The sequence below is a fragment of the Lissotriton helveticus genome, chromosome 5_1, assembly GCF_964261635.1.
Source record: "Lissotriton helveticus chromosome 5_1, aLisHel1.1, whole genome shotgun sequence".
Lineage (NCBI taxonomy): Eukaryota > Metazoa > Chordata > Amphibia > Caudata > Salamandridae > Lissotriton > Lissotriton helveticus.
Window position 1 is genome coordinate 1,678,034,809 of NC_136065.1, and position 26,180 is coordinate 1,678,060,988.

Below are 26,180 nucleotides of genomic sequence, written 5' to 3' on the forward strand. Positions count from 1 at the left end.
TTCTTTCATCTTCAGTGAGTGTGTATTTAGATAGATTTATGATGGGATCACTTCTATCAGGTGCCCTGGTTACCACCTGTATGTCTTCCTCCTCGTACTCCTCTCCCCGTGATCTTCTTGCTGGAAACGTACTTGCTTGGGGGTGTTGCCCTGCTGTCTCCCGCTGTCCCAATTCTGCTGTTGGTTGCCTCGATTGGGGCGGTTGTTCCATGACCCTCGGCATCTTCCTCTGGGTGGTCTCCACTGGCTGCCCTCTAAAAAAGGGGATTGGTGTTCTTGTGGGTATTCCTGTGGTTGGTACCATTGTTCCTGTTGTTGGTAGTTTGCACTGGATGCGCTCTGGTCGTTCTCGCTGTCACCACTGTAGGAGGAATCCGAGAAATTGGTATACCTTCTTGCACCCCTGTATCCTCCCCTTCCTCTATTAGAGAAACGGCCTAGGTTGTCTTGCCTATAGTAGTCTGGTTGCAGATACGGGTAGGTCTTTTTCCGGTCAAAATACTTAATATCCTTAGCCAATTTGTCTAGTTTTTTTGTCTGGGTCTCAACATCAAAGTCTTTTAGAGTCTTTTTTAGTCTCTCTAATGTTTCTTTAGCGTCAGAAAAAGCCGAATGGTTGGCAATCTCCGCCTTTAAGTCGTCAATTTCTTTCGTCAGTTGTTCCACTTGATCTTTGGCCGTCTCAACTCCCAGCACCATCCAGTGCCGGGAGCAGTTGTTTGCCACGAAACTGAATCCCTCCTTAAATTTCGGGTTATCCACGAAGATGGCTGGTTCGTTCCGGACCTATAGTCCGGTAGGTATGGTGTTTGCTCTGAGATAACCTGTTAGTAAGTGACCATGTAGCTTGGTTCTAACTAGTTTCTTCTCTAGGCGTTCAAGTCTAGTGATCTTCTCATTGAGGGAATGGTCCACACTGCGAGTGTCACTGGTTAGAAAAGCAGTTCCCGTTTCACCCCCGATTAAAGTCTTAATGTAGTCTTCTGTATACGAGAGGGTCTCAAGTTCCATATTGATGAAGCCCTAACTATACGCAAAATGAATTAATCAAAATTGTTTCAAAAGAACGAAAACCCTCGCAAGAAACCTCTTGCTCTGAGAGTGTGAGTACAAAAAGGGGTTGGCCCTTACGAACTCCAGACCTGGGTCAGTGAAGCATTGCAAAAAATGAGGTTGGTCAGAGTTGAAGAATTTCAATTTAGGCTTGTAGAAAGCCAATTATTTAATTTCAATGTTCACACAATCAGTAACTTCGTTGTAATTTAACTTTAGAGTATGTTCTTCATTAATTTAGGCAATTTAGTTCAAAATATATTGGCATTTATTCAAGCAAAGTTTCAATCAAATTGCAGCCAAAGGTTCATTATAACGACATAGTAGACATGTAATTGTAAACTCATTACATTCGAAAATTCAAAACAGTGCTCTCAGTGAGAAGGGAAGGGGTGAGTGAGGTGAGTGGGACACGGTAAAGGTGTGGTGACATTTTTGTGGCATCATTTCGCAATTGAGAAGCCTTTACACTCAAATCAATTAGCAAAGGTTCCAAGTAATCATCACACATAGAGGGCGAGACACAATCTCTTTTTTCAGTCCTATGGTGTGAAGTAAGCAAAGCGTAGTTCTACGTTTCGACCCCTGGATTACGCTAAAGGGTTGCTTTCAGCCTCATGTTGGGGTCTTCATCAGGAAAGGGGGGGGAGAGCCTAGGGGGCAAGGTAAACACTTAATTTAGTATGTATCAGTGATTGTGCGTTTGTTTAAAAAGGGGTTTAAGAGACCGGGGATGTGGTATTACCTACATCAAAAGACGGTCGACGTCTGTGCCGTCTAAAGCGGGGCCATGGTACAGCTCCCAAAATTCATCTGAAAAAATAAATTAAAACTCGGCGTCAGGGTGCTAGTTAGTAACAAACTGCCAGAGGGTGAGTGGTCGAACTGACCGGGACTTACTTTTACGTTGTACTACTAGACATAGTACCGGAAAACGCTGTGGGCACGTCCCTTAATCCCGGGGACCTCAAGTGCTCCTTAGCTGTGGGAACAGAAAGGTAGCGCATTGAAGCATGCGGGGCAAGGGCATGGATTTGCAGACAAAGTCCGCGAGAACGATTAGTTATTGAGTTCTATGGTCAAGCAGGAGGGGTTACAAACTTACCTTAGGACGGGACCGCACTGGGTAGATTCCCGTTCCAGCTGCGCGTTGCATCCGAGTGAAGACTCGCGGTGCAGCCGCTGGATGTCGGTAAGGCGAAAAAGGGCTCGTCTCAGGCGGCCAATCAGCGCGAAGGTAGGGCGGAACCATTCTAAAACTCAAGGGAGCGTCTACTCTGGACTGAATTAGGAATGACGACTGCAAGGGGGGGTCTGAAAAAACCTATGTCGGTTGTCAAGGTAGACAGCCTCAATCTAGCCCCGTGTTGTTTCAAATGGTGGCAGTCGCTTAGACACAAATTAGGGTTAACCTAAAGCGGGGCCATGGTACAGCTCCCAAAATTCATCTGAAAAAATAAATTAAAACTCGGCGTCAGGGTGCTAGTTAGTAACAAACTGCCAGAGGGTGAGTGGTCGAACTGACCGGGACTTACTTTTACGTTGTACTACTAGACATAGTACCGGAAAACGCTGTGGGCACGTCCCTCAATCCCGGGAACCTCAAGTGCTCCTTAGCTGTGGGAACAGAAAGGTAGCGCATTGAAGCATGCGGGGCATGCTTCTCTTTTGGAGAAGCATGTAAAGCAACATCTTTCTTCTTTTCTGGAATTTTTTTTTCCATCCTGTCCAAATGGGTTTTAGACTGCAACAAAGTACAGAAACAGCACTTTTAGCTGTGGAACTCAGATGGCTCCTAGATGAAGGTGGCTCCGCAGCAGTTATCCTTTTAGATCTCAGTGCCTCCTTTGACACAGTAGACAAAGCAGTAGTCTCCCAGAGATTCACAGATGTGGGTATAAAAGATAGGGTGCTAACATGGCTAACTTCTTTTCTCAATGGTAGAACTTTTCAAATGGTTGATTAGACATGCTACTCATTTTCCCTCAGGGTTCGGCTTTAAGCCCTACCCTCTTCAATCTTTGTATGCGTCCCATCGCTAGGATCATCTAAGCCTTTGGGTGGTCAATAGTCATATCTATCTCCCCAGAACATTGTTCACACTCTCAACAATCTGCAAACTGTTTAAAGGAAATGGCCGACTGGATGGCAAGTTGTTGCCTCAAACTCAACAAGGACAAAACTGAGACCGTGCTACTGGGTAATAACATTGAGAATCAGGCACTGATACCCTGGCCGGACAATTTAGGGAATTCACCCAACCCCAAAGACCCTATAAAGAGCTTGGACATCTTGCTTACCATAGAGTGCTAAGCCAAGAACCTCGCAGAGAGCTGTTATGGCATACTTAGAATGCTCAGGAAAGTGCTAGATCTTCTTCCTTTCTTTTCAATAAGGCTTATTATACAGGCTTTCATAATTTCTCGTCAAGATAATGGAAATTCCCTATATTATTGATACCCTCGCTACATAATAAAACAACTACAGGTCATGCAAATGTGGAGGCCCGCCTTCTTTTAAACATCCCCAGGCATCAGTCAGCAAATAAGGGCACTAGTAGACCTTCACTGGCTTCAGATGGAATAGTGGGTGCAGTTCAAGACCCTTTGTTGTGCTCATAGGGCCTATTACAACAAAGGCTTCCAGCTATTACAATCTCTAGCTGCACCCTACATCCATGGAAAGGTGTTGAAGTCGGCGAACCCACACCTCAAGATGGTACCAAAAATCCTATGAGGAGGCCGCTCGTTTATGTATCTGGCCTCCAAGTTATGGAAATTCTTGCTGAGCAGACTTCACCAAGTGGATCTAGAAACCACTTTTACGAAGTCTCTGAAAACCTGGCTGTTTGTGAACTAGCCATTCTCTTGATCTGGATGCAGAAACGGTGTGGGTTCTATTGGTTCTTCTAAGCGGTAGAAATCATCTTGGTAACCATGCACTCTACTAATCCAACGGAACAGGATGGAGCCATCTCTAGACTGGCATGTTGCTATGATTTATTCAGTAGGTGGGCCAGTAAGACCCTGTCCAGTTTTCTTGCCTGGAAGCTCGGAGGGAAGCTGTATAGGTCCAGAGGCTAAGACAAATCAACCCTAGGAGAAAAACTATTTTTGTTCACATTAGCAGTCATACTTTCCCAGGAAAGTAATCATGCATTCCAAAATGGTTAAAATACTGGAGGAAGGGTATATAGTAAGAGAATCTGTTTAGGCTGCAAAATAGCTTATGAAAAGCCTCTAGAAGCACAATGTTACATTATGTAGAAAAGAACAAAAAATTATTTTCCTAACGATAGGACACTTATACCTGCCTGACAGTAGTTTTATGCTAAAAGTATGCCAGGACAAGCAGGATTATCTACTATGTAGGTATGGGACCGATTTATTAACAATTTCTACAGATTTGTGTCACAAAAGTGTTTGGATTGGCTTTCCAGCGCAAAAACCTTCTTTACTGGAATGGAGCTGTAAAGTAATCCAAAGTAGCATTAGCAACCACCAACACTGCATGTGGGCTATACTGTACAGCCCACTTCCAATGTGCGAAATATTTTAAGTTATATCTAAACATAGTGATTTGTACTAGAAGGATACAAACATATGCTGCTGTCATGCACAAACTCTTGCACTATCGTGTGTGTCTCAAGGCAGGCTCGAAGAGCGTCAGAGTAGGGGAGGAGAGAAACAGCACACTATATCTTGATAGATATAGCACTTTTCTGCTCTCCATTCCAAACAATGCAGCACATTGAAGCAACTTTGGTAGCCGCATGGCGTTGCGTGAAATGTTAGGAAATCAACCCCTAAGAGCCACTCTTCTATGACTGTTTGGGCGGTGCTGAATTTCCATTATTCTATCAAAGTCGGGAAAGTCATCATGGAAACAGCCTATGAAACCTTTCCATATCTGAAGAAAAGGTTTAGTATTCACTGTAATATTGATTAAGATAGGTCAACATCATATTTAGGGAACTTAGAAATTGGTTGATGTCTAGTCTGCCCACTCTCAGTTCCTGTATAGGGTTAGTTGGCGACTGATCTGCCAGAGGGCCACTGACTTTCCAGCTTCTTTAGACCTCTTTCAATGCTTTTTTCCTATTTTTGACCGTTATGAGAGGTACCCTTATTAGGAACAGGAATAATCAAAAATGGCCTCCAAAACCTGGAAGAAATCCTTTGCCATTTTGTTTCATATAAACTACCCCCTTTCTGTTCAAAACATAGGCCGTGACCAACTGCTCAGTTCGTATTATATTTTAGCCGAAGAGTATCCTTCATATCTGGGGCTGTCTAGAATTCCTATGTTGGTGGGAGTTGGAGAAGTGAGTGTGGTGCAATCTGCTTGAAAACCTATAAATTATATTTTTTTCAAATATTTGTATAGAGTGATTACTCACTGCAATTCCTTCCTCTCTCTCAACAACCTATTACAATCGTCTGAAATCAGTTTGTACATTGTTTTGTATCTGCAATAGACACTTGTTATCCACACTCCTATCTAGGAATTCTCTTTAGTTCTGGCCTTAAGTCAACTTTAGCGTTTTCGGCAGTCTAATGTAATAAAAAAATTATAAATAAAAACATGCATATACAAATATAAATAGAGGGGCTTTGAGTAAGCCCTTTTCTTCCTTTGACCTGTTCAACAGCCATTCCCATTTTGCTTAAGTCCACCACAGCATACACCATGATGCAATCAGCCAGTTCACTTGCCATTGGCTGTCTTGCATGACGGCTTTTTAACTTGTAACATATGCACATCGCCTAAAAAGAAGAACACTTCAATGCCAGGGCTGGTATGCCAATATTTGACGTTGCTAACACTATTTTTCTTTCCATTCTTTATTCTGTTTGCATTTCTTTAGTCATCCATATGTGTTTAAACTATGACTTCAGTCTACAATAATTCAAAGCCAGCAGAATCTTTACTTTGTGCTAGTGACATTTTCGTGTCATATGGATTCAAAAGAAAAAGGGTTTCTATAAGAGTTCCAAGTACACCTGCCTGATATAAAGCACACATCTGTTCTAATAAAAGCATATGAAACTGCTCTTTTAGTTTAAAATGTTTTTTTGCAAGTATATGGCCAGCATGTTTGAAAAGTGATATGTTTCTTTTTATTTTTGCGACAAATATGCTTTCAATACAAAATTAGCGGTACAAAAGGGGGCGGTGATGGACGGAGCATCTGAACCAATCAAACACTCACACCCAGTCAACAGATCTGGGTTTAATCCATCACCGTTCTTTAGCCCACTCTGCCACCCCAGTTCAGACATGGCCATTCAATACAAAATTAGCCATCACACCAGCCTGCAAAGTCCAGATTTGCCAAACCCTGTTGTACCAGCTCATACAACAGGGCTGTGGAGACTCATCAGTTCTAAGTCGCCCGATGATCCAGATATGAACATTGTTCTTTTGGGGTGATGTATGAATGTGTTTGGTTGTGATTGAGTGAGCTTGTGATAAGAAAACTGTTTTGTATAATTTTTTCATGGGTCCGGAGCCACATGGTATATTTAGTTTATCATGGGTTGGTAGTGTGTAACTATGTATAAAAACACTAAATATAAATGAAAATGTATGTTTTTATTGTCTTGAATGAATAGAATTTTTTTTAACGTATTTTGAGATAACTATTTTTGAATAATAAAACTATGACAAACAAATTATATTGTTAAAGTGTCAAATTGTGAATACAATAATGTTTAGCCCATACTAGATGTTATCTAAAAAGCTAAAGAAATAGAGGTCACGAGGCAGTGTGTCATATATAATTTCTCAGTTGTGTTCCCCTCTTCTCCCTGATCTGAGCTTCCTTTAAAGGGGCTCCCCCTTGCTAGTAATACAGATCTGCCGGCTTTGCCAATATGTGTTGGTGCTTCCAATGTTTCATTTCCCTGCCTTGCCACATGTCAATCTGCAGAAAAATGTATTAGGGCGCTTCTTACAAAATACAACACATTTTAGACCCATATACATTTCTAATAACATTATTTCTGTAATTTCTTGTAAAAAAAATCCCAAAGTTTTAAGTGAATACAGCTGGGATGTAGAGAATGTCACTAGATGATATGCTTATGGTGGACTGTGAAACAAGTGTTGGCTTAAAGAGGAGCATTAGCTCTACTTTTTTGCCTTGGTAGATAGAGAGACGTTGTGGGCACCTCACTGGAGAGCCATTAAGACTGATAGGTGGACTTAACCCTGGCTCTTTCCTGCTACTAGTTTGTGACCACTGAGCTGGATTCATTTGTTAGTAAGTACGAGCACTTATAGAATGGGTGATATTACTCACATTTCCAACATTTTATTTATTAAAATGCTATGGATGTGTGCCTGTATACAAAAATCATGATAATAAATAAAATTGTAGGTTCAGGCAATGCTAGTTATGATTCATGGTGCCTGTATCAGAGAACGGCTTCGCAGTAAAGAGATCAAGCAGACATAGGGTTGGTTTCCCTAAATTGCCAAAGCTCCCGCTCTGACATATCCTCTGTTTCCCTACCTTATTTAAAGGTGGGGACCCACCTGCAATTTGACAACGCAATCTTTTCTCAATGGCCCAGTCTGGCACACTGAGTGAACATCACAAGATTCTTAGGTTGAGTTTTCTGTTGCTCAAGTTTTCTGTCCGGATCCGAGCAGTATATAGCACAAAAGTCCTTGCACCTCAAGTACATTTTGGATTTTTTTAAGTTTCATGTCAGGTTGAGGACTTTGTGCGAAAAAGGTCTATGAAGGCTTTGGTAAGCTCCCAGTATGTCTGGCGGGAAGCTTTGTGGCCCTCACTTGCGTCACTAAATTTGCCTTTCAGTTTTTGTATTACCAGTAGAAATACAATTTTTACAATCAAGTGGCGCATTCTTTGTAATATCACTTACAGCAAATGTCACTCTACATTAAGTAAAGTGAGGGATTTCCTTCAATATATTATAGCACCCGCAACCCATATGGAATTTAACATTTTGACCAGTATAACTCCTCTAGTTTATTACACAAATGAAAAGTTGCTACCCAATTTATTGTATCAATACCTAGATGCTGACTCATCAAAACAAGACATTCTTTAATTTGCTTTATCAGCAACATAAATATTAACATTTTCAACGTTGCAGCATTCTCCAGTTGACAGTCAATGGAGCCTAGCCTTGTTAAATTAAGTTGCATATATGTACCACACAGAGTCTTCAAACAACCCTAACCGTGCATTGCCAAAACAATTAATTTTCATTGTATGAAAATGCCAGAAAATTATTGTGAGTGTGTTGTAATTCAGGAGTTTCCCTTAATTCAATGACTAAACTGGCAAATGTAATACTGGTGTAGATGGCTGCTGCCTTTGCAAAAAATTAGTTGCTTGCAACAAGGTCCATCATGGTTCATGCCGTAGATAGGCTCTTTGCCACAGATCACGCTTTATCCTATAACCTGATTCACAGTGCTGTCAGTCTTTCAGAGGTACAAAAGGGGGTGGTGATGGATTAAACCCAGATCAGTTGACTGGGGGTGAGTGTTTGATTTGCTCAAACGCTCCGTCCATAAAAAACATCCCCTTTTGTATCGTCAGTCTTTCAGAAGCACAAAGACCCAACTTTGATGATTTTGCCTTATAGCTTTTCCGGTGTTTAAGAGATGCTGGTCGGATAAGCAGTGTACGTTTTTATCAGTCTCTACCAGGAAAATAATATACCCCATAATTTGCAAACAGTGATTACAATAACTACCCTGAAATACAAAACAGCTTTTAGAGTCGGCACATGCCACCCCCAGCAACTACAATGGTCTCTCCAGTGATGTAGGAGGCATCAGAAGAGCAGAGGAAGGAGACAATGCCACCATAGTCCTTAGGCTCTCCCAATCTGGATAGAAAAGGAAAAAAATACAAGAATTAATGAGTAAAATTGTCACAGTCTCAGAGATTCTGGCATCCAGTGGAGGTCAGAAATACACAACAAGCTCTTCACTTTTGAGAACTGGGCCTACCCACCAAATGACATAATCTTCTTTCTTATGTCAACCAAGTGATCAGCTCATTCCAGAGGTGACAGACTCTGAACTGCAAAGGAAATACCGGGTTTATGAAAATCTATAGACAACAGGATGTTAATCATGTGGTCAATTCCCTGAACCATCCAGTTTTAAAGGCATACTTCTTTATATCCTTGGCCAATATCCTAATCTGATTAAACAATAACTCTCATAATGAGACAATCTGAACCCTAGCCAATTCTGAGTGGCCCAGTGTACCTGCACCTGAAATTATTGCGAGGCATTCAAGATCAATTTTACCAGGTTCATTCCCCCACCAGAGAAAATAGGTTTCCTGACATGTTCTCCTGCTGAGAGCTGCTCAGAAATCATGGGGTAAAGGACCCAATATTCCGGGATCTGCATATTATTTCCCATTTCCCAACGGCTTTAGTTTATGATGCTCGGTCTCAATATCGCCATGCCTTAATTCTGAGCATTTATAGTAGCTAATCTTTCTTCCATCCAACCACAACTAGGTTGTGATTTCTATACTCGTCTAAATAGACCTAGAGGTTTCTCTTTCCCTATACCCAGGTGTTGTACACATGAGGATAAGCTACACAATTTGGATCCAAGATGTATTTTGGGATTTCAATTCAACCACACCAATTGTTTTAATGTAACTGATTGGCACAAAATGCCTCAGCAGCATTTCTTGGTTTTTTAAGACTAATTGTGTGGGTCAGGAGGTAGCTGGTAGCCAAATATTCATATCCACATTTCACAACAAATTGCTTTTCACATTCCCCCTCACTACAAACTCCAAAGGCTTCCGAAAGGCTTATTGGAATTTTAAAAATATGTTGCAATTTCTGAGGTCTCTGAGGCAGATGGTACTACTCCAGATTCCTTCATCTAAGCGGTATTTTCTGGGCATCCTCCTAATAGCCTTATACTGGAGTGCCTGAAGCTGCCACTCTTTTTGAAGCATACCTTGCTTTTTCATATGCATGTTTCCACAAGCAGACTCTAGCGCGGAGTCAGGTTAAGTAAGGAAAAAAGGAAATGTTCCCCACATGCATTAATACCATACATTTAGCCTGTAGACTCCGCTACCTTCCTCCACTCACACGCCATCCATACCAAATAAGCTACTCCCAACAGATGCGCCTCTGGCTCACTTTTCATTTTTGGTACTATTGATGGAGGGACACAGGGGCTCTCAATGGGGCAAAGTCAGGGCAACAAAAGAGGGTTTTGCTGGGGAGATCCATTTTGGTGTAATATTATTTTTTAAACTGCTGTAGGCAAAGTTTTCAGGCTATTTGCAGTGTGGTGCAAGGACCCCACCAGTTGGTTTTCAAAGAGACCTATGGTCTAACAGTGCTGAATTTACTTAAGACAATGACTTTTGCTACTCTTAATTAGCAGGGATGGGAAGAACCTACTGTGGCTGCCTGATTGCCTGAGCATTTTTGACACAACCTTCTTAATGTGCACCTGAAAGTTCAGAAATATTTACCTGAGAACGTTGTTGCCCTTTAATATAAAATCTGTCCTTGCTTCGTCTTTCACTATCTGTTTAAAGACAGAAAAGGGCACGTGTTGAAAGGCCAACCAGTACCTTCGGTTCCACGATACATTGCCTGATATCCTTTCACAGCTGAGACAGGTAGAATAAATATATAATAATGTCTTAATAACCAGTCCGTATCCAGAAGGGCCCATAGCCATATAATCATGAACCAAAAGGTCCACAAGTGCCAATATCTCCATCCAAGGTTCAAGGTTTTTTAATTAAGATTTAGATCTGACTATGAGTTCTACAATATATTAAATACATCAAATACAACAATTAATGCAACTGGGGAAATCAAGCAAATATATATATATATATATATATATATATATATATATATATATATATATATATATATATATATCACAGCACATTAATTCATTAACAGGACAATTTAACACCTCCATATTACCTTTAGCAGTTGTAATTCCATATATTTTTTTTAACCCCTCCCATGCGCCCACGATTTTGCAGAAATGCGGCACTTCCGCAAAACGGGTGCAGCACCAGCGAGGTAGCGTTGCCGTCGGCCAATGGCCGACGGCAGCATGGAAGGGGTTAAAATGGTTTTAAAAATCTCTGTTGGTAGATCCTCAAAGCGAGACAGACAAACATAACATATTCAATAGTCTGACCACGATTATAACATACCGTGCAAATTCTTTTCTCCCAAACTATTTTCTGCCTTGCATAAGTCACAGTTTTTAATGGTTAACATTGCAAGCTGCAAAACATTATACACCTTCGCACCCTACCTTATGTTCCAGGTTCCAGTTCAAATACACTTGAGGATGACATGATTGAGTAGGTCACTGGAAGTGAGGCTTCTTAGTACATATAACCATATTATTCTCCACGATAATTTTGTCAAGGCGAGCTTCAAAACAAATTGAGGTGAAGATGGCTCATATTGCTAATGTCTGATCTAATCAGGGAAAAGTGCTGAAGTGCAGGTAAAACATTAGTTAAACAGTTAGAGGGCTTTATAGTGGAAGAGAAGCATTCTATGGCCATAAGACTCCTTAAGGACTTTTCCTTTGCATGCTGAATATAGTGATACCACAGTAGAATTACAGCTAGCCCTCTTATGCAAGTGCTCACAAATCATGATTTGAGCCTTAAAACTTCTATCGAGACCATGGAATTTAAAGTGCAAATAGTGCAATGAATCTTCTCCTCCACCTTATGTACAAAGTGCCATTGCTTAATATTTATTGTCTCTATACCATATAAAAGGGTTGATGGGATCTACATTTTGTATACTGTTAGGAGATGATTGAAGTGCATGTTAGACCTGGCACTCTTGAGGTAGTGTTTCCCTAAACATTTAGCTTTTTCTTCATGGGTTTGCTGATTCTCATTGTACAGCCATTGGACTCTGGGCACGTTCCCTCTATAATGCAGTGGGAAAGTGCGCACGCCCTTCCTACACATGTTAGGAAGTGGAGCTTACATGGCATTTTTAAACACGTCTCAAGCCTGCAATTGTAGGTCAGTGTGTGTGCATTTGCCCCTATGCTAAGGTTGGCCTCTCTAAATCATTGGCCAAGGCTGAAGGTGCCTTTCACTAACACTAGAGCACCCCTAGGGTGAGTCCTGGTGGGGGCAGCAAGTGATAGGTGAAAGGCAGGGCAGGGTGCACATGTGTGTTCCCTGCCCAGGTAGTGAAGAGCCCCCATGTGTGTTTTCGCTACCTATGAAGTTTGCTCTCCCCATAGGTTAACATAGGGGAATGGTAGAGATTACTTTAAGTTGCAGTGGTGGCTTACAGCGGAGCAGCCTCATGTAGTTCACTATTTTTGGATTCACAATGTCAAATCCTCCCTTATGGTAAAGGTGATTTTGTCATTGATAGCTTAGAAATGCATGTCTAGAAAGTGGGCATTTTTGTCTGCACTAAACTCTTTTGTGTGTCTTTTTGTTTGACTCCAGTTTACCCTGAAGACTGGGGGAGCACATCTGTGCATTCCCCAGAGACAGCTATAAACATTGGGCATGCAACTGGAATGACAGTCATCTGCCATTTGAGGCATTGGATGAATAGGTTAGGAGGGAAAGGTTTTGATTCTTGGCCTCTGGGATACCAGATCATGGCCCCACTAAAGACTAAGATCTGCATACCAAGGAAGCATAGCAGAGGAATGAAATTTAGGGGAGACATCTGCGGTTCAACGGGGAACCCTCTGAGCCACCCCCAACTTCAAAAGCACACTACCGTGTAACTACTGGTGCCATACTTCAGCAGGGGAGAGATACGCTTGTTGGGATGTGGAACCAGAGATCATGGACTGTTTGGTGCACAATGCCAGGGGAATCTGTTGTGCACAAAGAAGAGACTGCCATTGAAAGAGACCCTGCACACTGCCTGAATAGTGGCTGGCCTGGGCATACCTACCTACTGATATTTGGTGCCCTTAAGTGTGCTCTCCAAGGGCTTGTTAGATTGCCCTCTGTTTTTTGTGGACGTCTCAGGGACATCAAAGACTACAGTGTATACGTGTGTCACCTTGAGAGCGGTGCCCTTCTGAGCCCTACTTCATTTGCTTTACCCTGACTGCAGGGCGGGGTGAGTATGGAGCTAAGTATTGTACCTAGAGACATATTGCCTTATGTGGAGCCCCCAAACTGTACCAACATCTAAGGAGTGTGGTCCCTGCAACATGGAGCCTCAGCATGCACAAGTGTCTCACTGGTGGTGAGAGGACTCAGAGTAGCTTGCTTTGTCGTCTGAGCCGCATTCACAGGTTGTGATCCTCTGAGAGAGGATGCATTCATAGCATTGCCTCATTCTACTTTGTGTGATACTGCTGAACTTGCAACTGTGTGTGTGTGGGACCGAATTGTTTTGGCCGACCAGACGTTGTGCCTCATTCCAGGAAGCTACGGTGACCCTGACTGTGGGATGAGTGTGATCGGATTGTCTAGTGCGACTCGTATCATTGCGCCATTACTTGTAATGGGGTAACCCAGTAACCCTCAGAACCTGGGTAGACAATATTAAATAAAAATTGGTTCTGTCGGAGAATGAACAATTTCTTAGTTACACAACATATATTCCTATAACTTTTCTTACTTAGTTATACTTGGAAATATTTGAATAAGAAAATCACACACCACACATTTTATATAGATATCAAAAAAGAGTAAGGTTGTTATTCATCGATCCCTTTACAAAAATTAATTTTTAACATTTAAAAGATGGTTGTCCATACAGTAGAATTTCGAAACAAAGTGCACAAGTGAATACATTGTGATCAAGTGATTTAAGTGTATAATACAGTGAAACAATTTAAGGCTAAAGTTAAAAGAAATATAGGTCCAACATTAGTTTCAATTTCCACAGACAGTACAATTATTTCTATTTTTCTGCTGGGATATAACAAGGACCAATTGGTGAATTAACGTCGACGTTTCGACCCTGGGGTACGGTGCTGTTTTATTAGCGACCAGTTCGGGTCTTCATCAGGACGAAAGGAAGGAAGGGACAACCTAAAATTAAAGAAGGCGTGCCTGTTTTAGTATGGGGTGTGTGAAATTGACAAGTGGGTGATAACAACCTCTACTGAATTGCTCACCTGAAAAGTGGTTTTTTGGGGGGGTGGGGCGTCCTATTTCTGCCTCTACGCAGGTTATTCTTGTGTTCTAGCGTTGGTTCTGTAAATTATTAATACCATTAAGCATCCCATATTTTAAGGGTTAACTTATACTTAGACCTAAGGGTTCCGCTAGTCACATACCTCAAGGATTTGTCACCATCCGGTGAACAAATTGGATCTTGAAGCTGCAGATCGATTAATATCTTTTGGTGGTTTTTCAGGACGTTGGATCTGTAATTTATTAAAGCAACGTTCAGTGCTCTATTCATCATGAATTGTTAACCAGTGACACGCAGGTTCATGTCAACACGTACCTTTTTGTATGAAACGCCACCTTCGGGTGAAAGTTTCGGGTCTGTAGTGCCGCAGCCGCGATCACCTAGACAGGTAATTGTTTTCACATTAGTGACTTCACTCTATTTAGTTAGTTATTAAAGGTACAAGGGGCGGGATCGTTTTAAGGCGATCCTCGGCAAACTATCAGTTCGCCTGAGCTGATCTCTTAACACTTACTTAAGGAGCAGTAACAGCAGCCGTCTGTCTGTATCACGCGAGTCAATCCTTACTGCCGGCTCGCGTCTGACTCAGTTTCAATCCTAGATGACGTCAGGTCTGCGTGCATTACGGCACGTCTGTAGACCCGTGACGCTCGTCATACAAAGCGATTTGGACAAAGGTCCAATGGTTATCTGAAACGCACCACGTCAGAGTTTCGTGCGCGTCAGCCTTTCACCCCATTCGTGTATCTGAATGGTCGTCATGACTGACGTGCGAAAAGTTGCATTGCACCTTGGTCCTTGTGTCCGCGGTTAACCGGAGGCAACCATAGCGGCAAGGCTGACCGTAGGGTCTAGCATTAGTTAACCGAAATTCTATTCGGTTACAGATCAGTGTGTGGAGGTAGTATATTGCATGCCTCCCTGACCCATGGTTTATATTTTTCATAATGCTTTTAGACGGCCCAATCAGAAGATATTCTATTACAAATATCCAAGGATGTTAACATTATCTACAGGCATACATACTTAACATATTCAGTGAGGCATTTGTAACCTCACTGAATATGTTAAGTATGTATGCCTGTAGATAATGTTAACATCCTTGGATATTTGTAATAGAATATCTTCTGATTGGGCCGTCTAAAAGCATTATGAAAAATATAAACCATGGGTCAGGGAGGCATGCAATATACTACCTCCACACACTGATCTGTAACCGAATAGAATTTCGGTTAACTAATGCTAGACCCTACGGTCAGCCTTGCCGCAATGGTTGCCTCCGGTTAACCGCGGACACAAGGACCAAGGTGCAATGCAACTTTTCGCACGTCAGTCATGACGACCATTCAGATACACGAATGGGGTGAAAGGCTGACGCGCACGAAACTCTGACGTGGTGCGTTTCAGATAACCATTGGACCTTTGTCCAAAACGCTTTGTATGACGAGCGTCACGGGTCTACAGACGTGCCGTAATGCACGCAGACCTGACGTAATCTTGGATTGAAACTGAGTCAGACGCGAGCCGGCAGTAAGGATTGACTCGCGTGATACAGACAGACGGCTGCTGTTACTGCTCCTTAAGTAAGTGTTAAGAGATCAGCTCAGGCGAACTGATAGTTTGCCGAGGATCGCCTTAAAACGATCCCGCCCCTTGTACCTTTAATAACTAACTAAATAGAGTGAAGTCACTAATGTGAAAACAATTACCTGTCTAGGTGATCGCGGCTGCGGCACTACAGACCCGAAACTTTCACCCGAAGGTGGCGTTTCATACAAAAAGGTACGTGTTGACATGAACCTGCGTGTCACTGGTTAACAATTCATGATGAATAGAGCACTGAACGTTGCTTTAATAAATTACAGATCCAACGTCCTGAAAAACCACCAAAAGATATTAATCGATCTGCAGCTTCAAGATCCAATTTGTTCACCGGATGGTGACAAATCCTTGAGGTATGTGACTAGCGGAACCCTTAGGTCTAAGTATAAGTTAACCCTTAAAATATGGGATGCTTAATGGAATTAATAATTTACAGAACCAACGCTAGAACACAAGAATAACCTGCGTAGAGGCAGAAATAGGACGCCCCACCCCCCCAAAAAACCACTTTTCAGGTGAGCAATTCAGTAGAGGTTGTTATCACCCACTTGTCAATTTCACACACCCCATACTAAAACAGGCACGCCTTCTTTAATTTTAGGTTGTCCCTTCCTTCCTTTCGTCCTGATGAAGACCCGAACTGGTCGCTAATAAAACAGCACCGTACCCCAGGGTCGAAACGTCGACGTTAATTCACCAATTGGTCCTTGTTATATCCCAGCAGAAAAATAGAAATAATTGTACTGTCTGTGGAAATTGAAACTAATGTTGGACCTATATTTCTTTTAACTTTAGCCTTAAATTGTTTCACTGTATTATACACTTAAATCACTTGATCACAATTTATTCACTTGTGCACTTTGTTTCGAAATTCTACTGTATGGACAACCATCTTTTAAATGTTAAAAATGTATTTTTGTAAAGGGATCGATGAATAACAACCTTACTCTTTTTTGATATCTATATAAAATGTGTGGTGTGTGATTTTCTTATTCAAATATTTCCAAGTATAACTAAGTAAGAAAAGTTATAGGAATATATGTTGTGTAACTAAGAAATTGTTCATTCTCCGACAGAACCAATTCGTATCATTGCGCAGCAGAAGTTGTCCCTCGTTTCTAGGGAGGTACGGAGAACCTGACTTGGGATTCATGGTGACCAGATTTTATGATGTGACTCAAATCAATGTGTACCAGATGTTGTGTATCACTTCCTGAGGGGTGCAGGGACAGCGGCTCTCCCCATTCACAGAGAGTTCCGTCTTGCCTCAGGGCAGTGAATCAACTTCCCTCTCCTCACCCAGTCCGATAACTTTGTGTTGCCAGGTACTATCGCCCGGTTAGGGCCTCGGTGGTCAGAGTAAGTGACTTGGCTGAGGAATAATTCTGAGAACGATCAGAATTGGGTCGAGAGACTGCGCGACCCACCTGTGCTTTGCAGAACTGGGTTGGTGGCGGAAGGCGAATTGAGGAACCTCTTGAACTGGAATAGTCTCTAGCCATTTCTGCTATGAATAAAGTAGGTGAACTTCCCCCCATTTGTCGACCGTTGCCTGGTTACTCTGTTAGTTACTCCAGTATTCTCCCCTGGATCACGGACTAAGTGTGACTCCTGCTTTAAACCGGTATAGTACGAGGTTTTTTTTTTACTCTAACCGTGTTATGGTGCTGTGTGAGTGTGGGAGAGTGTGCTGCATGAGAAGAGTCTGCTAATAGTTGAACCACGCAGCTGTGTTGTTTTACTTGTGGTTTTATCACCTACTGAATACTCCATTTTGACATTGGTTTTACCCGTGTGGCCTTGGCTCACGGTAATGCTGAAAAGTGTTATAAATTCCTTGCTTCTGGCTTGGCCCGTGGACATTTAACAAGGTGGAATTCAGACATAGGGAAATAATTGGATTCAGGAAACTGGGCGTAACTTTTGTGTGGCCAAGAGGGAATGATGATGCCCAAGTTATTACAATATGCTTTCTATGATTACCACTGTTGTTGAGGAGTGGATATTGGCTATCCAGCTCACTTAGTAACGTGTTCCATGAAAGTCTTCACTTTTTAGAGGATAACCTGTGCTGAGAGCGTACAGATTTATTGACACAGTAATTTTTCCTGTCAACCATTATTGAACTGCATTATATATGTGATGATGATGTTTTGATTGTTGATTGCAAACTGTATTGTGTGAACAAAATGAGATTGTGCAGATGCTATTCTAATATTTCACATATTCCCCTATGTTGTAATAATACATATGCAATTTTATCTTGTTTTTATTGAAATGTTCAGTCAAACTGTTTGATGCAAGTATTGCAAAAGCGCTGAGCTCCTAGTAAACAATCTGTAAGAGTACACCACGTACATTTGCCCCTACAATTAAACAAATTTAACTACAAAACGTCATTTGAGTTGTATTTATCCAAATTACGAAACTTGCCATGGGTCCCCCATTGAAGCATATGGAAACTATGTTCCCCAAACAGATAAAGAGAATTAATTAAGTTTTGCCAAGAGTGGCATTTACACAAAGGCACACACATTTTCCTACGGGGGGAACATTTGACACATATATAATTGAACATACTAAAACACATATAAAGACTAAATATGAAGGACAAAAGAAAGACAAAAGAGAGTCAATGTTATAATTATGGGCTAGCTTGGAAGAAGCTAAAACCGAAAGCACCACAATGCCGATAGCAAGCAAGGCATCAGCACATCTCCCACTATATGCAGGGATGAATGTATTCACTTCAGTTCCCCTTGCATTAGGATATTCAGATCCAACAATAATAGAAGCAGACGAGCCCCCCCATTGAAAATGCAGAGTTAGGTCTAAGCTTGAGGAAACCAAAATCAAGTCAGCCCAGAAGCCTCCTGCACAGCCCAAGTCCCTAGGGAAGGTCCCCACAAGCTTGACTCCCCATCCACAACGCTTAACCCGCGACACCTTGGACGAAAGTAAAATACGCACTCCCACTGGTTCAGGAGAGCGTAAACGAGTGCCAGGAAAGTTTGTGCTGGTTCTCGATAGTGACTCAGTGAGCTCTGGAGAGTAGAGGGAGCTTCAGTCCCTGGGCGCTGATGACGAGGGTTGGGCTACAGGGATAGCCCTGGTAGCAGAGGAGGAAACAGGGAGTGAATTTGAAGGTGAAGCCAGGCCAATTAAAGCAGCACATAGCTCAGAGCAAAAGAGAGAGGCCATAAGACATGCAGAAGAGAGATGTGAACTGATGCTCAAGAGAGAAAGAGCATGCAACCAGGAGTTAGAGCAAGGGTACAGGATAGAGCGCTGTTTACATGAAGAAAGTGTGGGCAGGTACAGGGCACAGCGCTGGAAAGATTTGGAGGTAGATGAAAGGCTACTAGCAAGCCTCAGAGCCACACCGTTTGGTTGACAAAGGAACGGGGCTGACCAAGAAATAAGGGAACAAGGCACCCTTGTACTTCACACCCACGATGCAGTAAAAACAAAATGGCACCTGTGCGTACACAGAAGAGAAGCATCAACGAGGATATTGCACTGCTCCGCACGGGTTCATGATAAAGCTAAACTAACCCCGAGAGAGATAATAGCCAAATAGAAAAGCAAGACTTTTGTGGACCTGTTTTGCAACCTATTAGCAGTTTGGACTGAAGAGACGGACCAATATGACAGGTCTTGGCTGACTGAAGGATCGTTTAAGTCAGAGGACATGGCAGTAGTAGAGGATTGCATCAGGCATGAAGGAGGAAACCCTAGATGTTACTTCCTCTACATGCTGCAATGCATACCAAGATGGGAGTGTTATGTTGAGGAGAAACCTGCAGAGCCACCTAGAATGAGAATGTACCCATTACTGCACTGCTGGGATTATATATATGCCGTGGGCCCAGATAAACAAAGAGGGGATGAGAACCAAGTTGCATCGTTGCTGGATGGGGCAGGGAAATGGATTACATACTTCGAGAAAAACACTGCAGGTCTAAACTTAGCGATAGCTGACATTAAAAACCTGCTAAGCAGCATCATTGGGGAGCAGACTAACAGTGTTCACCAAGCTCGCATTCCAACAATCACACTAACAAATACCCAGCATGACGGGACTACATTCAAGACACACAGGCACCGGATATGGACCGCCCTGAGAGAAATATTCCATGACCTCCCAGATGTAGGAGGGTCAATGGCAGAGATAATGAAGCCAGAGAAAAGCATAAACAATTTCCTAAATAGAATGAGGGAAAGAATGGGACAGCAAATTGACAGCTGCGGGCCAACACGTACCCACATGTCACATTCCTCTATAATATTTTAAAGAAAGGGTTACCCACCGAGATACAGAGTGGGCTTAGATACCAAACTCTGGCAGGAAATGCAAGCTCATATTATAAATATTACCATCAATTTGTAAAGCATGGCAATCTCCTGACATGCACCAGTTGAGTACGAGAGTGACCACTCTTTTTCTTTTAGTGGCAAAAAACGTTGTAGGCTTTTTGGTTTATTTAGAAAAAAGCCACATTTTAAGGTTCATCCTAAAGTTCAGAGGATTTCCATTTGCTCTGAGGAAGATTATCAACCTGTTCCATAGTTTTGCAGACTTGACTTGGAAGGCTCTCCGCCTACCCTTGTGTTCTTAAACATAGGTACACAGGCCAGGTTTGCTGACAAAGATCTCTGCACTCTTCCAGGTTTATAGTTGTTACATTTCTTTTGTAAATGTCTAGGCTATGAGCCATTTATGGCTTAAAGGACTTTGCACATGGTTTTAAAATTGTTTCATTCTTTAACCGGTAGCCAGTGAAGTTCTTTAAGGGTACCTGATGTGGAGTCAAATCTTATTGAGTGCTAGTGTAGCTGCCATCACTTGTACCCTGTGCAGTCTTTTAAGCAGATAATCTGGAGTATTACAGTAGTCCATTCTGCTTTATATTGTACTCTGCACTACAATGCATTTAAATTAACATGAGTTTCCACTTAAAGTTTCTCATCAATCTGGACTCCTAGATTTTGACCTGACCGTACTGTTATTATATCTGTGTCACTTGGCTAAGCCCAGAAATTGCTTGGAAGTTGATACATAACTTTGCCGGGGAGTAATACAGAAACTCTGCTACATATACTCCACTACCATAAGAAAAACCAGGAAAAGTATAGAGAGAAGCAGGAGCAACCCAAGAGAGACAGCAAAATGAGTGCAGCATAAGTTGAAAAAGAATCTTCTTGAGGGAGCAGCAATGGCCACAGCCATGCAGTTGGCACCAGTCACAATGAGGGCTCCACCACAAAATTTTAGAGGGTTCCAAACTGGTAGCCCAGGAACACAAACAGGCTATGGTAGTAGAGACCTGGGAGACGTGCCACAACCAGACATTAGAGAGTGCTTCTATTGCCATAGGTGGGGTCAACGGTAGAGGCATATCCTGAGTAGCAAAAGCAGCAGAAGTTAGAGAATAAGGACAAGTAGCCACAAAACTGAATGCGGCAGGATATGGCTAACGTCCTCAGTACGTAGCACAGGGTAATCAGAACATATAATACACTCAGCTGCAGGGAGGTCAGCCATTTGCCTCACAACAGCAGCTGGGATCGAGTAATTGAGTGAGCACTTGGCAGCAGCAGCCACAGATAGGGAATCCAGCAGAACAGGAATTGGGACTTCAACCCCAGCAAGGAGGGGTGACAGGTAACGCCTTCATGCAACCACAGAGCCAAAATTCATAGTAAAATAGACCCCCAGTAAATGAAGACAATTAATAATAATCCCAGCGACTTAACCCCCAGTAGTTCACCTCCGAAGATAAAAACAACCAGCATCCCCCTACCCTCTCAGCATTGGGGGTCCAAAAAGTTTTACTTGCACCTAGGAATTCAGGGCAACTGGGGGCTGTGTAGATTGGGTATCCACATTAACGACATAGTCATCCTATGGGAGTGCCTACAGAGACAGGCTCCTCTCTGCTGCTAATCCCCCAGGGCAGGGTTCACTAGCCACACCTCAGGGGCAGGGCAGTCTGTCGAGTGAGTGGGACAATAAGTGTTTAAAAAGAAAACTCCTAGGTCCTGCAGCCAATGTCTAATGGGTTGCATTCCAATTCCTAAGCCGGAAGGACCCCATTTTCGGGCATCATGTCCATGCTAAGCGTTTCCCTCATGGCGTGTAGTCCTGATAGAGCCCTCAAATGCTCTACAAGCATCCCAATCAATGGAGGCCTCCCTTTCCATTCTAAATGAAGCCATCCTTGGTGACAGGAACAATGTTCTTATTGCACCTAGGATGATAAGACTCTAAAACCCCCCAGCTCCCACACCCGAGAGTCATAAAGCTAAAAGGCCCCTGCGTGTTGACTTGTTTGAGTCTCAAGTTGGGGGTTCATCAACCTCTTAAGCAGATCAACAATATGAGCACCAATTTCATTAGGCAATCAACGACTACATTCTGAAAAGCTCAAGAGACCCCAGCCAAAAGCTAAGGACAGTGGACCAACCAGAAACGCTGAAGGAAAGCAGGCTGTAGTCCGAGGAAGAGGGGGTGTTAGGGATTGAGGCTTCCACTCCTCTACCCATGCTCGAGATGGAACGAGTGCACCGGGTGCACCACTTCCAGGCTTGTCTCCGTTTCAAGCATAGTCCACTCACATCGCTCCAACGTCCCAGGCACAATCCAGGAAATAAATCAGCCCTGACCTTCGACCCCCATAGAGGCGGTACTGCAGAGAAGGGGGGCACAGTGCAGCCTCTGACCCTAAAAATGAATAATGGGTAATGGGTAAAAATGAATAATGAGACTCAAGGAAAGACCCAAACTAAAAGAAAACCTCCCAAAATTAGCTCATACCTCAATAAAAGTATTTGAAATAAAAAAAAAGAAGATTCCAGATAAAAAGGCGCAGTCAGGAACAGCCTGAGCCAGGTATCTGCTGTCACAAGGAAGGATCATGTAGCACACCACATGCTGGGTACAAGGAGATGCACAAACAAAAACATGTTCCCTGGGCATGTTGCAAGCACCAGCAACACCAAACTGAGGCACACACCCTCTTTCCACATTTTCACACACATGTAGCCTACATACAAGGAATACAAGGACTGAAAAACATTGCTCAAAGCACTCGTAACTGGGGTAATATCAAAACAGGTAGCCTCCAGAAGGAAAATTGTCTTGAGAAGGGGGCGCACAGCAACCGTTCTCTTACGCACACCGGGCGTGGCATGTTTTTTAAAAGTAGTAAAAGCCACAATCCTATCCCTCCCTTAACTCATTGGACCACTCCACAACATACCTAACACTGATCTGAAAACCCAGTGCAAAAATGTCAGAAAAGGTCCAAAAACACCCTGGTAGGATAATGTGGGGGCAGGGAGTCTCAATGATTTCATTAATATGGTTTATAGTAATCACTCTTCCCCCTAATCACTCAAAAACGTATCTAATAGGGGTCACTTTCTGATTCCTCACCAGACTAGTAGGTTGATGGGATCACACCCCTGTTGTAAAATGCTGGTTCCCCAAAACCCTTGACAATGGAGCTTAGGTAACTAAGCTGCTTTAACAATAAACAAAGTTCACATTAAAAAACAGGTAGCTGCAAGGACAATGAAGTGCACTAATACTGACTTGACATCAACCGCCATGACCCACGGAAAAAAGATTATTACTGAACTTGCACAGATGGAAAGAGGAAAAACACACACCCTCACCTCAGTGAGGGGTCTGCTTGACAGTCACAGCCCTCAAAGAGGAGGAGAAAAGTGTGTGGGTGCACCATTCCAAAGTTCAGTCTCACCCTTCCATGGCGATATCACCCAAGAACTAAAAACTGCAAACTTTCATGAACTGATCAGAAGGGGCACAGCCACCGGAGAAGCACAAACGACTCGTAATGGACACATACCTGGAACTGCAGTGCCACAACAAAAGTTAAGTATATTTATATGGTTATGTAGGAACTGCCTACTAGGGAGCTAATCCCACACTTGAGGACTACCGAGGAACTGCCAGCTCAAAAGACCTTTACTAAATGTGAACTACAGCACCTGCATAAGGATCTCTCATATGTTACCTACAATTACACCAAACAGAACACCAGCATCCCACATGGTCTGCATAGCGCACTTTTGCAAAACACATGGTACCAGCAAATGACCAGTCAGCTCCCAAGCATCAGCGAGGTCATGGTATGTCTGTTCATTAATTCCACACGTGGTGCAGACAGGCTTTACTTGTTCAAAGAAGTAGCCCTCGAGAAAGCAAAATGCTGTATGTGATGGAGTGGTAATTTCTTCTGGTAGTTTCTCAATGCAAAACCCTCATGCTACCTCTAATTTACCGCTCAAAAGGTGTTGGGCCCTTCACACCATGTATTACCTTCAGGAGATTTTAAATAATCATGAACAGTAAAAACTGCAATTATTATTCAAGCCAATAAAGAGAGTTGTTGAGTGTTTTAAAGGGTTTTATTTTCTAGTCAAAAGTTACGTTTTTCTCTGTCCCTTTATTCATTAGTAAAATATCAATTAGGTTACAGAATTTGGAGAACAGGAAAAATAGCATTAATAAAGAACACATTACAGTCTGCATATAAGCATAACATGTAGGGAAGAAAATGTGGCGCAAAATTTCAGTCACAATTCTTAAAGAGTTTCTAAGAAAAAAAGTCTTGCAAAGCTAATCAATAATTAAATAGTTGGCAAAAATCTCCCATTATGAGAAATAAATGCATAAAACAAATAAATCTTTTTAGACCTAATTAATTAGTCAAAACATAAACTTAAAGTTTAGTATCTAAATCTAAAGAGCCTTTCTATCTGTTGCTGCTCTGTGCATCTCTGTGTCTAAAGAGCAAAAAGGAGGGAGACAGCCCGCCCTTCACCAGACCTCAAAGGAATGTGGCCTGCAGTGCCAAGATATGACGTGGAAGCAAGAAACCTCCCCCTGACTCTCCTCGGACGCACCTCCCCTCCCCTTCAGCAATCTCCCGGGACGTTTCGCGTACCTAACCCATAGAAGCCAGCTGAGCTGAGAAAGACAGCCCCCATCCAGAGAGGACATTACTTTATACTCTAATTATTGGCAGACTACACAAAGATGTAGCATCTTTCAGGAAAACTTGTACGTGATTGGTCAGTCATGATGGCATGAGTTCTCACTACCCTGACTCATTCTAAAAACCTGACTTCACCAGTTTTAACAAAAGAAGCATACATGAATAACTACATTTATAAACATTTGCAAAATTTACTAGGAAAAATGTTTCATTCTAGTTCTCTTCCTTCCCTTCTCAGCGCAGTCAGGACAGATACTTTTAACTAACTGGTACATTGGCACAGTAACAAGAATCTACAGTTCAAGATGTCCTTCACTTCTTGTCATGAGTAAAGCTGCCACAGTCTGCGCATGCTCCCTTCTCATTAAATTGCAAGCCATAGCCTTGATGGATTCACAGGCAGCCATGTTTTGTGTAGGCCCCAAAAATAAAACAAACACAAAGATAATATTAATTTCATGTAAATCAGCCCATTATGTTTCCCAACTCTATACTAATACCCCTTATAAATGTTTACCTAGCCAAGCTATTAGTTTCAAGCAGCTTTTCTATTATTTATGGCAAGATGCAAAATAAATGTGCAACATAGCATTTTCATGCATTTAGTGTAAAATTTAAAAGCACACACACAGTTAATACAGCGCACACAGCAACATGCATTAGTGTTTTAGATAGCTTTTCATGCAAAAAGCATTTAGTCCCCTGTGTAGTGTTTGGTGCATTTGTTAATTCACACACATTATAAAAAGAGGTGTTATTTAACTGAAAATATTTATCAAAATATGCAACAAGTCAAAGTCTATTAAGACAGGAATAGTAAATTTAGATTACATGGATGAGCTGGGAAGAGAGAAACACATTCTATTAATCTTCAAAGGTAAAAAGGCCACTTTTCTCTACATTGCAAAAAAAACACATGTTAATTCAGCAAAAGCATTTTCAGACTGAATAGGCCTCACTTTCATGTTTTTCATGTGCCATGTTTTTAACCTGCACCAAAATGTGCGTGGCAATTTAAATGCAGCCTGTCTGAAGAACAAAAAATAAAACAATGCCTGACTGCAGATGAAATCTGCTCCATCATATGCACCTCTACCTATGTAGAATAAGAACCAAGATCCAGCCCAACAAGACAGAACCACACAGGGTAGTTGTAAACATAACCTGAGATTACACACACCCAACAGCTCTGTACATCCTAACTGAACCCACTGATATCCAAACCAAGCTGGACAGGATGAGTAGGAAGGGCCAAATAGGGCCATGAGATTTCCGGGAGAAAAGATTTTTGGAGGTGGAAAACGCCACAAACTCTGTGCACAACACACATCTGCTACCGCGC

At 42.3% G+C, this 26,180-nt stretch overlaps 1 protein-coding gene across 1 annotated transcript in view; it reads right to left on the bottom strand.

The window, feature by feature from the left end:
• Positions 1-8,067: 8,067 nt before the first annotated feature.
• LOC144755717 (dehydrogenase/reductase SDR family member 4-like) overlaps positions 8,068-26,180 on the bottom strand; it is a 236,741-nt gene continuing 218,628 nt past the window's right edge. The window contains exons 8-9 of the mRNA XM_078644904.1: positions 10,559-10,614; positions 8,068-8,924 (exon numbers count right to left, since the gene is read on the bottom strand). Coding sequence (XP_078501030.1) covers positions 8,810-8,924; positions 10,559-10,614 — 171 coding nt within the window. The 3' untranslated portion in view covers positions 8,068-8,809. The remainder of the gene's footprint in view (positions 8,925-10,558; positions 10,615-26,180) is intronic.